At 36.3% G+C, this 15,042-nt stretch overlaps 1 protein-coding gene across 1 annotated transcript in view; it reads left to right on the forward strand.

Annotated features, from left to right (window-relative positions):
- The window catches only part of EMCN (endomucin), a 111,648-nt gene that overhangs the window by 65,617 nt on the left and 30,989 nt on the right, over positions 1-15,042 (forward strand). Inside the window, exon 5 of the mRNA XM_081303407.1 lies at positions 568-606. Within this exon, the coding sequence (XP_081159533.1) occupies positions 568-606 (39 nt within the window). The remainder of the gene's footprint in view (positions 1-567; positions 607-15,042) is intronic.

Raw genomic sequence — 15,042 nt, forward strand, 5'->3', positions numbered from 1 at the left:
TTTACCACAAATGAATTCCCTAATTATCTATCTGAACCTTCTTTCGCCTTCCCCAGGTCATGAGACACATCATGTTTTAGTAGGATCGCAACACACAGCAGCCCCATCCAAGAAGCCTTCCAAAGTGTCTGTCATTCTCTGTATTATCTCCAAGGTATCTGAAGTTGTACTAGACGCTGGAAAACAAGATTCAGTAAAGTATAGCCCATACACCAAATCTAGCCCCTGCCGTGTGTTGCTAAATAAAGTCTTATTGGAGCATAGCATAGCCATACCCATTCTTTCAGTATCATGTGTGGCTGCATTCACGTTAAAAAGGCAGAGCTGAGTAGTTACCAGAGAACTTATGGACCATGAAGCCTAAAATATTTGACACTTAAAAAAAAATGTTGGTTGACCCCTGCTCCAAGGCTTCCTCTAATCATGAAGCTTCATGATTTTGTGATTTAAGAAAAATGGAATACAAATGAGAAAGATCTATGTCTATTTACCAGCTGAAATAATTGTAAAGCAGTAATGATATTGAGCATTCAATTTTTAGTGATTTTTTTTTCCTTTCCTTTAAAGCTGAGAATCAGAGTTCAATCGAAACATCAGAAATGCCAGGTAAGTAAACACTCTTTTCTCTGAGTACATTGATATGCAAAATTTCCAAGAAAGGGAGAAAGTAAATTAATCAGTTTGAGGGCACAGTGATATGGTTGAGGGAGAAAACATTACACACAACAAAAAATGTTCAGGAGAACTTGGGTTTAAAAGAACCCAACATGCAGACCAGATGAGCATACAGGACATGCCTGAGTGCTTCTTTGCTGAGGTGGAGCCAACCCCAACGAATGAACAGTCTGTGGAATTGCCCTCTGTCGGGTCTCACTGTTCTTGGTTTGTTTCTGTGGCGAGTGCTCTTTCTCCCAGAATCAGAGCATCATCTCCATACTTTTAGACAAAGTCTTGCTCTGGCATCCAAAACTGACTGGCGTAAACCACAGTTAGCAATTTAAAATGTTCGCACCCCAAGAATGGCTCACGTCTTACCATCTCTTAGTTTTACCCTGAATACATTTTGCCTGATTGAGTAACAGAAATTGGAAATGATAGGGCAGGTCACAATAGTAAGGTTGAGTCTTCCTGTTTTGAAATTTTAATTTTGGGGGGATTTTTCCAACACCTTACCTGGTACTTAAACAAATGATAAATCATAGGTCCTCAATCCTGGTCACCTTTGCTGTATGTAAAATAAAAATGTAAAATAAGCCTAAAGGATTATGTGATTTTTTAAAAAAATCAGGAAAAATTATAAGCAATTCTAATACTGTTTTCACAGAAAATGTCTTAAATTAGCCTTCCTTCCACCTCCCTTTTTCAAAAAAAAATTGAAACAAATTATTATGATTTTAACTTTTAATTGTTATCTACTTCTAGATAATATAACTCATACATAAATGAGTCATTTGGATTATCAGCTCTCTTTTTTCCTCTCATTGCCATGTTTTTATCTTATCCATTGTCAGGGCACTAAGGAAAACAAGGAAAGACAAAACAGAAAAGCAGAGCTTCCAGCAGAGAGGGCTGATACAATTCTGAGAACCTTTCCTCACTGCTCCTGGGTTGACTAAGGAGAGGTCAAAAGATGAAGGGGAATTGGGAGGTTGCCAGATTGTCAGTCTCTTTTAAGTAGGAACTGAAGCATCCTTCATTTTGTTTAAAAGAGTTTTATTTGACAGAATGTTAGCTCTAACTATAATTGGTTTTGAATGGAATAAAAATTTAGTTCATTTGAATTTTTTGAGCTGTGTAAACTAGTTCTTCTAAAACATAAGAGACAAACCATCAATTTGAATAAGCAGATGAGAAAGAAAACAGACTGTTACAAGAAAAGTCCTGATCATTTCTTTATGCTCAAACTTCTGATAACATGTTGTGGCTAAATCTAATCCAGATTCATATTCCCCTAAAGGATGAACTAGTAAGTTTATTAAGAGGGAATATCCTATTCATACACTATACATGGGTTGGAAATTCTATTAATTTTTCAGATTAAACACTTCTTTTGACTTGTGTATTTGTCATAAAACACATTAAGATGCAGAATTTGTGAAATATTCATCCAAAAATTGACAAGTAAATTATTAAAAAATAATGTGTATTTTAAGTACATTTTTTTCACCTCTCATTCGATTTATTTATTTATTTGTTTGTTTGTTTTTGTGGTGTTGGGGATTGAACCCAGGGCTTTGTGCAAGTACTCTACCAACTGAGCTATATCCCCAGCCCCTCTACTATTTTTTATACAGGTTTAACTCTCACATAGTATAATGTACAAATCTTATGAACTTCTGCAAATGTATACATCTGTGCAAGCAATGTTGAGAACAAGCTACAGGGCATATATAATAACCCAGAGGGCCTCTTCTACCCCTTTAACTCCATTTTGTTCCCATCACCAGAGGTTAATACTATACTTGGTATTTTTATTTATTATTTTTTGATTACTACAATTTTGATCTCTAACCAATAAAAATTATTTAACTTCCCTATGTCTTTTATTTTTAAAAGAAATTTTAGGTTCATAGCAAAATTGACATAAGGTACAGATCTCCCATATGCCTTGTGTCTCCACTTCTGCATGGCCTTCCCATTTTATCACTATCCTGAACCAGAGCGGTACAATCATTTCAGTTGAATGAATTGCACAGTATTATCACAGTATTAGTTTATATTAGGAATCCCTACTGGTGTGTATTTTTTGGGTTTGGACAAATACACAAGGACACATATCCACTGTTAGAGTATTGTACAAAATATTGTTACTATCCTAAAAGTCCTAGGTACTCTGATCATTCATCTCTCTCCCGTGACCCCTGGAAACTACTCGTTTTCAGTGTCTCTTGTATAGCTCTTTCCAGAATATCATAAGGTTGAAATTATACGTAGACTTTTCAGATTGACTTCTTTAACTTAGTAATACACATTTACATTTCATTCATGTTTTTTAGTGACTTGATAGCTCATTTCTTTTTCATGCTCATGTAATTTGATTTTGCTGCATTCTGAAGTCTCCTAATAATTCCATATTTCTTTTATATGTGCTTTCAAGATCCTAATAAATAATCATTCTATAATAACATTGTCTTTGAAGACTAGGAATTTAAGATTACTCACTTTTAATATTTGAAGTATGCATTGTTCTTATCCCAATTTACCCTAAAAGTATTAAGTACAATTTGATAAAAATTATTATAACTAGAAGTCAATATAGAATTATAGACCAAAGAATTCCTAATACTGATTCCCTTCTATAAATATGAGCTAATAGGTAGCTAATAGTTCTCAGATTTGATATTTTCTTTCATTTTAGCATCTAGCCTTAATTTTCTTAAAAATTACCTTTTAATCATTTACTTCACAGGTTACTATTAAGATTATAAATATTGATGATTATTATATGTAAAGTCTTTTTTGAGGGATTAGGAATAAATAAAATGTAATTACAAGCAACTACACATAGATATGATGTTTTAACATTATATAAATACAAACAAAAAATATTGTAGTTATATGGAAATGATGGATCAAGGTCTGCAGACATGTTCTTTTGTTTCATTCAATAGAATAAATGTGCTCAAGAGGCTGAGGCAGGAGGAGCATGAGTTCAAAGCCAGCCTCAGGAAAGTGAGGCACTAAGCAACTCAGTGAGACCCTGTCTCTAAATTAGAAAAAAATAAATAAATAGGGCTGCAGATGTGGCTCAGTGGTCGAGTGCTGCTGAGTTCAATCTCCTGTACACCCCCCACTGCTAACAAAAAGTATAAAGGTTGTATGCAGTAGTAGCTATGTTTAATGATGCTTAACCTGAGAAATTTAGCTCATTCTCTAAAGTATATGGGAAAGTCAAACTTCAGCTTCCCAGTGTAACCTATCTGCTTAGTGCCTACAATTTAGTATGATCCTCTGATAATTACACATAATGATATTTTCAATCAACCATTGTTAACCATGGCATTCAATAAATATTCATTCTGTTCCTATTACATGTAATTCTAAGAATTATTTTTAAAAAACACATGAAGCTTGTCATTACTACATTATTCAGGGAGACTAAGTAATATTATAGATGACTATAATAACTCTAGTAGTCATGTAGCTGTAAAGTAATGTGTCCTAAGTAAGCTGCAGATTACTTTCTATGAGGTCAGAGGAGAGATTTTTTTATTTTCCTTTTGCTTATTTTATAGTGTCCTTTGAATGAGGAAAAGCACTTTAAGAAAGACTCAGAAAGGATTCATTAAAAAAATGACTTTTGTTGCCATATTATTCTACCTACTCTAAGTTCAGAGCTAATGAAGAGATGGAAATACCCACTAAAAAGCAATGTAGGGTTACTTATTGCCTAGAGATGGACAGACATTATATCCTCATTTACAATGTTAAGCAATGCTGGGATTTACTTTCTGTTAACCTTATTGTTTTCCCATAGACAAGCAAAGCTGACAACTTGTCCTTGAGGCTTAGTATTAAAGTACACACCTATTATCCCAGCTACTGGAGAGGCTGAGGCAGGAGAACTGTATGTTCAAGGCCTGTCTGGCAACTTAGCAAGACCTTGTCTCAAAACAAAAATAAAAGAAACAGGGCTGGGGATGTAGCTGAGTGGAAGAGCAATTGCCTAGCATGTGCAAGTCCCTAGGTTTGATCCCCAATATTACAATAAAAATTTTTAAAATGTAAATAATAATAAATAACTGGTCCTTGAAAATGGGCATTTTAATTAATGAGACCTCAACCCTACACAAAAATGCATCAGTATATCCCAGTGTATTGGGAAAAGAATAAAGCATGGGCCCTTTAGTTTTTGGAGAACACAAGTATATTAATTACTTAATGTTCTCCAGATAAATGGACCCAATCGGATGTGTGTGTATAAAAGGCAATTTATTATAAACAATGGCCTCACACAATTTCAGAAGCTGAGAAATCCCAATTATCTGCTGTCAACAAACTGGAGTCCCAGGCAAGCCGCTGGTATACCCTCAGCCAAAATCCAAAGGTCTGAGAACCAGGTGTGCTGATGGTATAGTTTCAGTTCTAAAGTTGGTAGGCTCAAGAAACACAGGAGAGCTGAGCGTTTCAGTACAAGTCCTAAGGCAGGGGAAGATGGACATCCCCATCCAAGGCAGTCAGGCAAGAGGAATCCCTTCTTGGTCTATTCAGGACTTCAGCTGGTTGGGCAAAACAAGGTGCCGAAGTCTGGCTGGGCAAAATAACCGGGAGGTGACAAGCAACTTGAAGGTTGAAGCGGGAACTGCTTTATTGTGGGGAACTCAAGGTAGCGGGCACCCAAGGTAGCAGGAGCCGCTTTATTGTGGAGCAGCAGAGGTATATATACCTAACTGATTACACACAGCTTGACTCAATTAGCATCATCCAGATACAGCAATCAGCCAATAAGGAATCTCTACCATCTTAATGGCTCGGGGCGTTGCCTCACAAACCACTCCTCTTGGCAAACTGCCAGGTGCCATCTTGACTTGATTTGCAATCCCCATCAAGAAGGTCCACCACCTTAGGGAGAACACGCTTTCCTCAGTCTCTAAATTCAAAGTTTAACCTCAGCCAAAAACACCTCACGGACACATCAACATAAGGCCTGGTCCAGTACTGGACACCCTGTGGCCCAGTCAAGTGGACCCACAAAAGTAACCACTATAGCATCCCCTAGTGACCAGTACACCTTGTGAAAGATCTTATTATAACTATCTTCTACATTTTCCTTAGTTGTGTTGCAGAACCTCAACTGCATTTTGGTCATTTGGTTTTGTAGAAAAGCAAAAGCAAGAACTGACATGACAAATTCCATCAAACCTGAGCACCAGCCCTTAGAAAGGAGGACATTGTGTCTTATCTGAAGATCTTCATTGTGCTCCGTGCTTTATTTCTGTCTCTAGGAGGTCACACAAAGTGAAGCATGAATCATTATGCAGGGCTTGCCTATCTGAGCTTTCTAACTTTGAATGACAAAATCTTGACATTGTTGTTTAGGTAGGACTCACTGAAGCTAGAAATGTATCTATAGAAAAGTAATATGTAGAGGTTTTTTTTTTTTAACTTAGGATTTTATAATGCCAAAAAAAATTGAGAATGAAAAAATTCACTTATGGAACAAATGACATATCAAGGTTTAAGTGGTGGGGTTTGGCATAAATTTCCACTCAAGAAATTGTATAGATCCTGGGTCTGGCTAATTGGTTTCTTGTCTAGTCCAGAAATCTGGTGAGTCTCTAAGAAGCACTCTGCACTATTCTTATACCATGGTAACCTACACTGAAAGGTCATAAAAACACTTTAGGAACCAAAATATTTTGATAATATTGCCCAGAGGTGTATTCCTCCAACAAACTCCACAGTGTGCTTTGTTCAATGCATAAGGAATGATTCTCCCTGTCTCCTTGTATCTGTCTGCAAAGTTTGGTTTGAACTGTTGAGGGAAAGAGGTATTCTTATGTCTGGTGTGAAGAATACATTCTTCATTGGGGCCTACATTGAAAATAGGTTATATTTCATGAAATATGATTATTTTGCATGATTAATAACTATTCAAATTGAAAAAGAAAGACACACCCTCTTTCCTCTTTCATGAAAGAAAAAGAGACAAGACCTTGTAACTTGTTTTCACTGAAGTACAGGAGCTTAGGTAACATTGGCTTGTAGTTGACAGCACAGACTCTAGAGCCTGTGTTAGAATCCTGGCTCTGCTACATACTTGCTGTGTGACTTTTGACAAATTACTTACTCTTTCTGGGCTTCAGCTTCCACTTTGTAAAATGCAAATAATAAGTAATAATTGGATTAATATTTGTCAAACAATTAAAGTAAGATCTTCTATAGTGTCTGTAAGGGTTTGAAAATAAAATCATTTTTTAATATTTTCATGTTCATATTTATGTTGAGGAGAGTAAGAACATTCTAAAACTTTCAGATTATAAGTATAAATTTCATTGATCTCGTGAATAATTATGCCATAAACAATAAAATGAACTAACTTAAAATCTGTTATCTCTCTGAGTCACAGTATCTCCCATCTTTAAAACACAAGATTTAAAAGGTTTGCTTAAGAATACAATAAATTAGAACATATGCAAGTAATTAGCAAAACGGCTCATTCATTATACATTATATATAATTTTCTGGGAATTAATAAGTATTCAAATTGAAAAAGAAAGACATATCCTCTATCCTCAACATAGATTTCCAGCTTCCTAAATCCTAAATCTAAAGTAAATAAATCTCCATTCACAGTGATTACCGGGTTAATGGGTGTTATTTCCTCAGGTTGGACCCATTTATGGCCAAAAGCAAAGTGAAGGAAATTGAGATAAGACTTTTTGTTGTTGTTGTGTTTTTTTTTTTTTTTACATTGCCATACAGTGTAACTAATTCACAAAGGTAAAATCTAATGAGAGTAAGAATTGATTTTCACTTATTGAAGGCACAAAAATTCCTGTTTGGTAATTTGCCTGTTAAGTGGACAAGAAGTACCAATTATGGGTGAATATACATATTAGCTATGACAAAATAAGGAACCCTGACAAGAATGTAAACCTTAAAGTTAGAAGAGAATTCAGGGGTCATGTCGGCACATTCTCCTCCCCAAACAGAATTCCACCAACTGTACTCCTAGCATTAATTGCCTGTACCACTTGTGTTCCGGTTACTTTTATAACATACCATTTATTTCCCCCATGATAATGAAAGCCCAGAGTAGACACCAGGAACTGTATGAATCCTGGGGATTAATCCTTAGAAGGGGCCTACTTACATCTTTTACTTGTATTTGTTCTGATTTCTTATTTCTATTTTATTCCTCAAGGGCATATATCATTGTTTCAGCTTCCTAAATCCTTTTCCTTAAGAGGGGATTAAATGTGAGGTTTGATAAACAATAACAGAATCCTGTTTTGATCTTCGGCTTACTTTATGCTTGATCTTTATCCCTGTTTCACATTGATCAATTTGAGTGTGTGAGTCTCACCTGTCCTACAGAAATGCAAGCTTCGTACATGAAATAGCTGCCTCTTGTACTCTACTGTATTTCCTTCAATAGCTAGTGTTGGGCCCAAAGTGGGTCTCTATTTTGTGTGTGTTAATTTTGAGTGAATATAAAATTAATAAAATAATAATTTTAAATATGCAATAGGGTTAATATTAAGATGGAAAAGTTCATGCATTCATTTCATCTCTAGCCACCTCTGCTGTCAAAAACTTTTGTTTATCCATTCAGCGAACTCCAACAGACCCAACTTCTGGACATAGCTCTAGCATTTGGGAAACATCAGTGAGCAAAATAAAGATCCTTGACCTTGAGGATCTTATGTTCTAGTAAGGAAGACAAACTACAATCAATAAAAATGATGGCTAAATTATACAGTTGGCTTACAGGTGGCAAGTACTCTAAGAAAAAGAAACTACAAATGTGAAAACAGTGTGGGAGGGGGGCAACCTAGGTGTGGAGAAGCTGGGGTCAGTTTGAAGGACTTAAAAAGTGGTCAATGCAGAACACCTTGTAAGGGTTTGAGTAAACATGAGAAGGAAGTGAGTCACCCAACATGCAGAAGAAGAAGTTGGAACCAGAGGAGGCCTGGCATGATAAGGGACAGCACCCAGTAAGTGGGCAGAGTCAAGGCAAAGGGTCATCAGGCAGATTTCTGCACAAATGCAAGGACTTTAGGCTTTTCTGTGAGTGGAATGGGGAATGACTAGGGATTTGGAGCAAAGGGGTTACATGATCTTACTCCTGTTTGTAAGTAACTGTGAGCACTGAAGTGAGTCTTCCAGCTGAAGCAAGAGATAATGGTAGCATAGATGAGTGATTTCAGGGTAGGTGGCCTGAAATCTCCAAATTCTAATTATATTTTGGGGACGGGGGCAATGGATATTCCTGGGGGTTGCATGTGAGAGAGGCTAGAAAGAGGTGAGTCTAAATATGTCTTTGGCCTGAGCAGTAAGAAGCTATCGGTAGACCCCAGTAGAATGGGAAAGCTGTTGGTGAAGAAGGTCAAGTGTAGGCACTGCTTTTAAAATGTCTATTATTAGTTAAGGATTTCTCTGGATTTATAAGCCTGGAGATAGGAAAGAGATCTGGGTAGGAAGTATCAACTGGTTGGCCATTGGCATTGGTGTTGTACTTACCCTTGGAATTGAATGAAATCAATTCAGTTGAATGAGTGGAGTTATAGATAAGGACAAGAACTAATTCTTGGGGGCATTTCAAGATTATAATTTAGAGAGAAGAGGAGGAAGCAATCAAGAAGACCAAGAAGAGTCAGCCATAGAAAGAAGGGGGGTTTGCTCTCAGAAACCAGGCAGAGAACATGTTTTAAAGAAGAAGGAATGGCCTATTGTGTCAAATGCTGATTTTTTTTTTTTTTTTTTTTTTGTGTGTGTGTGTGGTGCTGGGGATTGAACCTAGGGTCTTGTGCATGCAAGACAAGTACTTTACCAACTGAGTTATATCCCCAGCCCCTGAAAAGTTCTTTTTAAAAAATGGGATATGAATCCATCAAGTTGCTATTACTGACCAGTTCCAATTATTTATAACTAATGTAAAACAATAATTGCTCAATCCAATGGAGTTGAGTCCCTTGAGCACCCACACACAAAATGCCTATACACCCAAAAGAAGTATGGGCAACATGAGAGAAATAAAAATAAAACACAGATATTTATTTTCTTTATATTCTCTCCTGCCTTACACCATTATTTCCCAGTGATGTCTGCATATCTCATATGCCTTCCTCTAATTTTCAAGTGCTAATTATCTTGATTGAGTTACTTAGCCAGGCCTGCATGTTATGGGGGTTTATATGTTAATGTTGTGTTAACATGAAATCGTTCTAGGAATTGCAATTGTGTTTTCTTTTTGTTGCTATTGTTACCAGGGATGGAGCCCAGGAGTACTTAACCACTGAACCACATACCCAGCCCCCTTTTGTATTTTTAAGTTTTGAGACAGGGTCTTGCTAAGTTGCTTAGGGCCTCATTAAGTTGCTGAGACTGGCTTTCAACTTGTCATCCTCCTATCTCAGCCTCCTGAGCTACTGGGATTACAGGCCTGCATCACCTCCCCCAGCAACAATTATGTTTTGTAAAACCTCTTGTGCATGTACTGGGCATATGCTGATGAAACAATTAAGATCAATACTGTGCCAGAAAACCCGACCAGACGACTACTATAGAGTTTTTCTTAGAGGGAATGCCACTAACCTTATAGTGCAGTCCCAGCAACAAATCCAATGGTGAGACTTCAGCCCAGGTTGAAGGAAAACACGAAATGGAGGCTATGCTTAAAAATCAGCCATGAAGGTTTAGGGGCATTGAAGTGGGCAAGGGGGAAGACTGCACACATTTTAATTGATACTGTGCAAGTGGCCAATGATTTTACCAAAGATTTGGAAGGAATGAGCTCTGTGTGCTTCTTTACATCCCAGAGAGGTAATGAGCAGTCAGGAGATCCAGGTGTTAGTTATGACTTGATCATTGTTGCTGCAAGATCTTGTCAAAGTGTTTTAAAACATTTCCAAGCCTCAGTTTTATCATATGCAAAATAAAAAGCTTGGACAAGTCAGGGTTGGCAAATGTGTGTCCAGATGCTGCTACTCAACTCCTGGTGAGGGCAGCCTCTGCAATGTCACATTGTTCTCAAGTATGGTCTCACAGTATTTCTGCACACAGCTTTCCACACAGTCCCTGCCAATACATTAAGGTTGGCACTCAAAATGAACATGCTGTGCCATTCTGTGTCCAAACTCACATTCCTCAAGCAACAGTGTACCATGACTCTTAGAATGATTCTTTGGCTTGATAAGATACTCAGATCAAAATGGTGTTCGCTAATAAATCAACTTCTAGCATCTAGAACAGGATCTAGCACATAGAAGTTTCTCAACCAATGTTAATAAAATAAATAATAACTAAACTTGAGAGCTTGCTTAAGCATTTTGCATATATTACCTTTTTATTTTTATAATTCTTTTTAAAGGCATGTTCCTCTTTGTCTTCATTTTATTGATGAGAAAAAAACCTGTAGATGTTATTAAATATATATATTTGTACACATACATTTATGTATATACTTATGTACATGTGCATTTATGTATATATATATAATGTACACATACATTTATGTATATACGTGTGTACATGTGCAGCTACACATGTAAGTTTAAATGTATGTATCTGAATAAGTGATCTGCATATTTGGGGCTCAAATCTTATTCTCTGAATGTTTGGTCATATTCTTGACCAGATCTGACTTCAAATATTTACAGAGAAGGACTTAAGCCCCAAACTACCAAGTCCCATTAGCCAAAAAAAAAAAAAAAAAAGAAAAAGAAAGGAAGAAAGAATGAATGAAATATTCAAGATTACTTGGCTACAAACAACAGAAATTTGACTTAAGTTAAATAAAGATTTTTTAAAATTAAAAGGCAACTAGAAGGCTCACAAAAGAAGTATAGAAGCCAGATAATTTTAAGTATTTAGTATTCCCATAGATAGTTCTGTCAGAGTTTTACCTTGGGAATAACTCAGAATCTCTATACTCAAATTCTTAGGAGAGGAATTTAGTCATATGGCAACCTGAGATCAGAATAAGAAGGGGCATCTCTTATGATGATATAAAAAGAGGAAAAGGTGCTTCCCCAGAGGAAAAGTTAGGTTCTTCAAAGAGGGAAAAAAAAAATAAAAGGTTGTAAAAGGCAACATCCACATCTTCTGATTCCACTTGAAAATTCTTGAGATTCCATTTCTGCCCCCAATAGACAGTGATTTTTTAAAACAGATGCAAATGGAGCCTGCTTTAGTTTGAGTCATCAGAGAAGCAGAATTCAAGATGCAATTAAATGCACAAGGATTTTATTGGAGAAAATGTGTGTGAGAGAAAGTGGCTAGGACACCAAGTGAGGCTGCAGAGCTATCAGACAGGGATGCAAGTCTGACATGGAGGGGAGGGAAGGAGGCTGGGTGGAAGCTTTTGAGGTTGCCATGCTCTAAAGAAGGTTCAGGAAGGTCTCTAGGGAATCCTCCATCCCAAGTCCTGTCTTCTAGGAAGTGTTCTTGCCAGAGCCACTCATTGACTGGGAGCTGCTGTGGGGAGGCATGGCCCCAGCACAAACACAGGGAAGGATTTGTAGAGAGCACATGAAGACACTTGGTCACTTACACCTGTAGTTGGAGTTTTGTGAGGCACATTCTCGAGGTAACCACAGGTGTTCCCAGGACATCAATAAATTTTCCTGTTCTTAAAACTCTCAATGATTTATCATGTAATTAGTTTATAGCAAGGGCCAAACATATATCACTTGGAGACACAGATGGGGTAAATTTGGATAAATGCTATTTTAACATATTTGGCTTTGAGGGATTCTACCTCAGGTGCTTGCTCCAAATCTGACTTGAACTTTGCAAACTGGATTTAAATTGTGATTCAATATATCCCTAATTCAGTAATCACCACACAGTCACCAAGTCAGATTTTAATTGCAAACCTATGTCATCTAAGAGTTTTCCCAGTTCCTAACTAGAGCAAAGAAACTTCTGAAAACAGGAAATGTCTGAAAAGTCTAGCTCACATATTTTTAGACTTAGAATTTTGAGAAAATGAGACAAACTGACTTGGTTCAACTTTCAAGGGGCACAATAATATATTATTATAATATCATAAAGTAGTATATATTAACATATATATAATTATAATTAATATATATATATATATATACTGTCATGTTAGGTAACATGTGCATATTAGTATCAATTACTCTTCTAGGCAGTTTAAATTTATTTTTACTCATTTAATCTTTGAAGCAAAAACATTATGTAAAAGTAGGACAATCCTCATTTATTTTTGTGGAAAACCAGATTTCAAAAGGTCAAGTAACTTGCCCAGGTTTCCATAGGAAGTAAGTTCTGCAATCAGATTTGAACCTATGGAATCTGTCTTCTGGATCCTATTCTTAACTGCTTCTCCTGTACCTTCCCTGACAGTGATATTTGGGTAGAGATGTTTTAACAAAATGCATGGAGGTCATCAGAACACAGCATGAATCCCTCTGAGTCACAGAAAGAATGACTTTAGGCTCAAAATTTGTGAATTTACCAAGAACCACAATGTCAACGATATAATCATGCTGAAGATAAGATTTCTCAAATTGTGGATCACTAATAGAAGTTAGGATCAATACTTTTAAAAACAAAATAAGAATTACAGGTAACAGAGATAAATTGCATGTATGTGTGTGTACATGGGCATGTGAGTATTGGATTCAAAAATGATGTTATTTTTAAATTTTTATGGGTTCTTTTTCGTTATACATAACATTAGGACTTATTTTGACATAATTATAAAAGCATGGAACACAATTTGCTCTAATTCGATCCCCAGTATTTTCCCTTTCTCTTACATCCTGTTCCCTTCCCTCTACTGATCTTTCAGAAATGATTTACAAACTGAGGGTTACAGCTAAATGAAAAAAATATTTTTTATTTTTTAATTTCCATGTCAGAAGCCACTGAATCCTTCCAATAAGAAGGCGAGCTCTTCTGCTTGCCTGTGGTTATTAGCAATAACCATGGCTCTGGACAACCAGCATGCTTTAGGTGGGAAAGCTTGGGCTTCATCTGAAACAGTCAGGTTATACTGTCTGGGGCTGCCACTTAGCCTGCCTATGAGAAGGTAATAGAATAGGCTATGGAGTCTTAGAAATTAACCCTTGGGAAATTCCAGGAGGATTAAGACCATTGGTTATTTAATCAGCCATCTTGTCTTCTACCTAGATAACTGAAAGGGTAGTGCTCACTAAAGCACTTGACACTGGAAAAAAGCAGCTAAAAGTACCAAGGTTTCATAGAGTTCCCACTCTTTTATTTGACATTCCTTTTTCTGCCTGCTTAGTGCACCAGCCTGACATTTTTCTTTGTTCTTATGGGCATATATCTAGCTTCCTCCCACAGATCTCTTACATGGCAAGAACGGTACAGACTCTAAACATTATTCTTCCCCCACAGATGTCAAAAATGCATGAGCATGCAGTGCGTGCTGGGCTGTGGGTGGCAAAGAAGGAAAGAGCCAAGGAAGGCAATCTTAGAAATATCAATTTCTTTGATATAATTATACAATGGCTTCAATACTCCTAAGGGGCCATAATCATAAATGATGCCTCTTAGCCCTCAGCCACATGCTACTGCAGCCTGCTACTATCAGAGCTCTGTGGGGAGTGTGGGAGAATTGTGGCCTTTGCATTCCAGGAACTTGCATCTTAGTGGAAGACAAGGCAAACAGGTATAATAAAAAGAGAGTGCTTCATATCACAAATGACAAGGAATTTTCAAAAAATTTTCTAAATGCAAATTACATTTTATTCTTTTTTTAGCATTTTATTTATTTTTTATTTTTATTCTAATTTGATATATATGACAGCAGAATGCATTTCAATTCATATTATACATATAGAGCAAAATTTTTCCTATCTCTGGTTATATATAAAGTACATTCTTAATACACAAAAATAAATGCCATAAGCTCGTAAAACATTTAATTATTTACATTTCCTTTAAACTTACTGAGACATAGATTTTTGAATAATACTTTTAAAATAATTTATGGTTAGTTCTTCCAATTGAAGATGTCAAATGTTAAGCAAATGAAGAATAATGATAATAAGATCTTAATAACATTTTCCATGGGTACGAAAAAAGAGCATCAACAGCAGTGGGAATAGGCTTCTTTGATTTTACCCCATCTTTCTAACCTAAGCCTCATTTACACATTTTTCTTCAGCTTTTGAGAAATACTATAAAGCCTGAAGTACTGTGCATTTGTGTCCATTTTAAGCATATGTGATGGAGAAAAATCTCTGTCTTCAAAAATGAAAGTATATGAAATTTGTATAGTGTTCTTGCATAGATTTCCATCTCACAAGAATCTCATATAGTAAGCTATACAATCTCTAGCTTACAGTGAGAAACTTACTCAAGTTTTCTTGGTCAGTT

This window comes from Spermophilus citellus (genome assembly GCF_964194105.1).
Source record: "Spermophilus citellus genome assembly, chromosome: 8".
Lineage (NCBI taxonomy): Eukaryota > Metazoa > Chordata > Mammalia > Rodentia > Sciuridae > Spermophilus > Spermophilus citellus.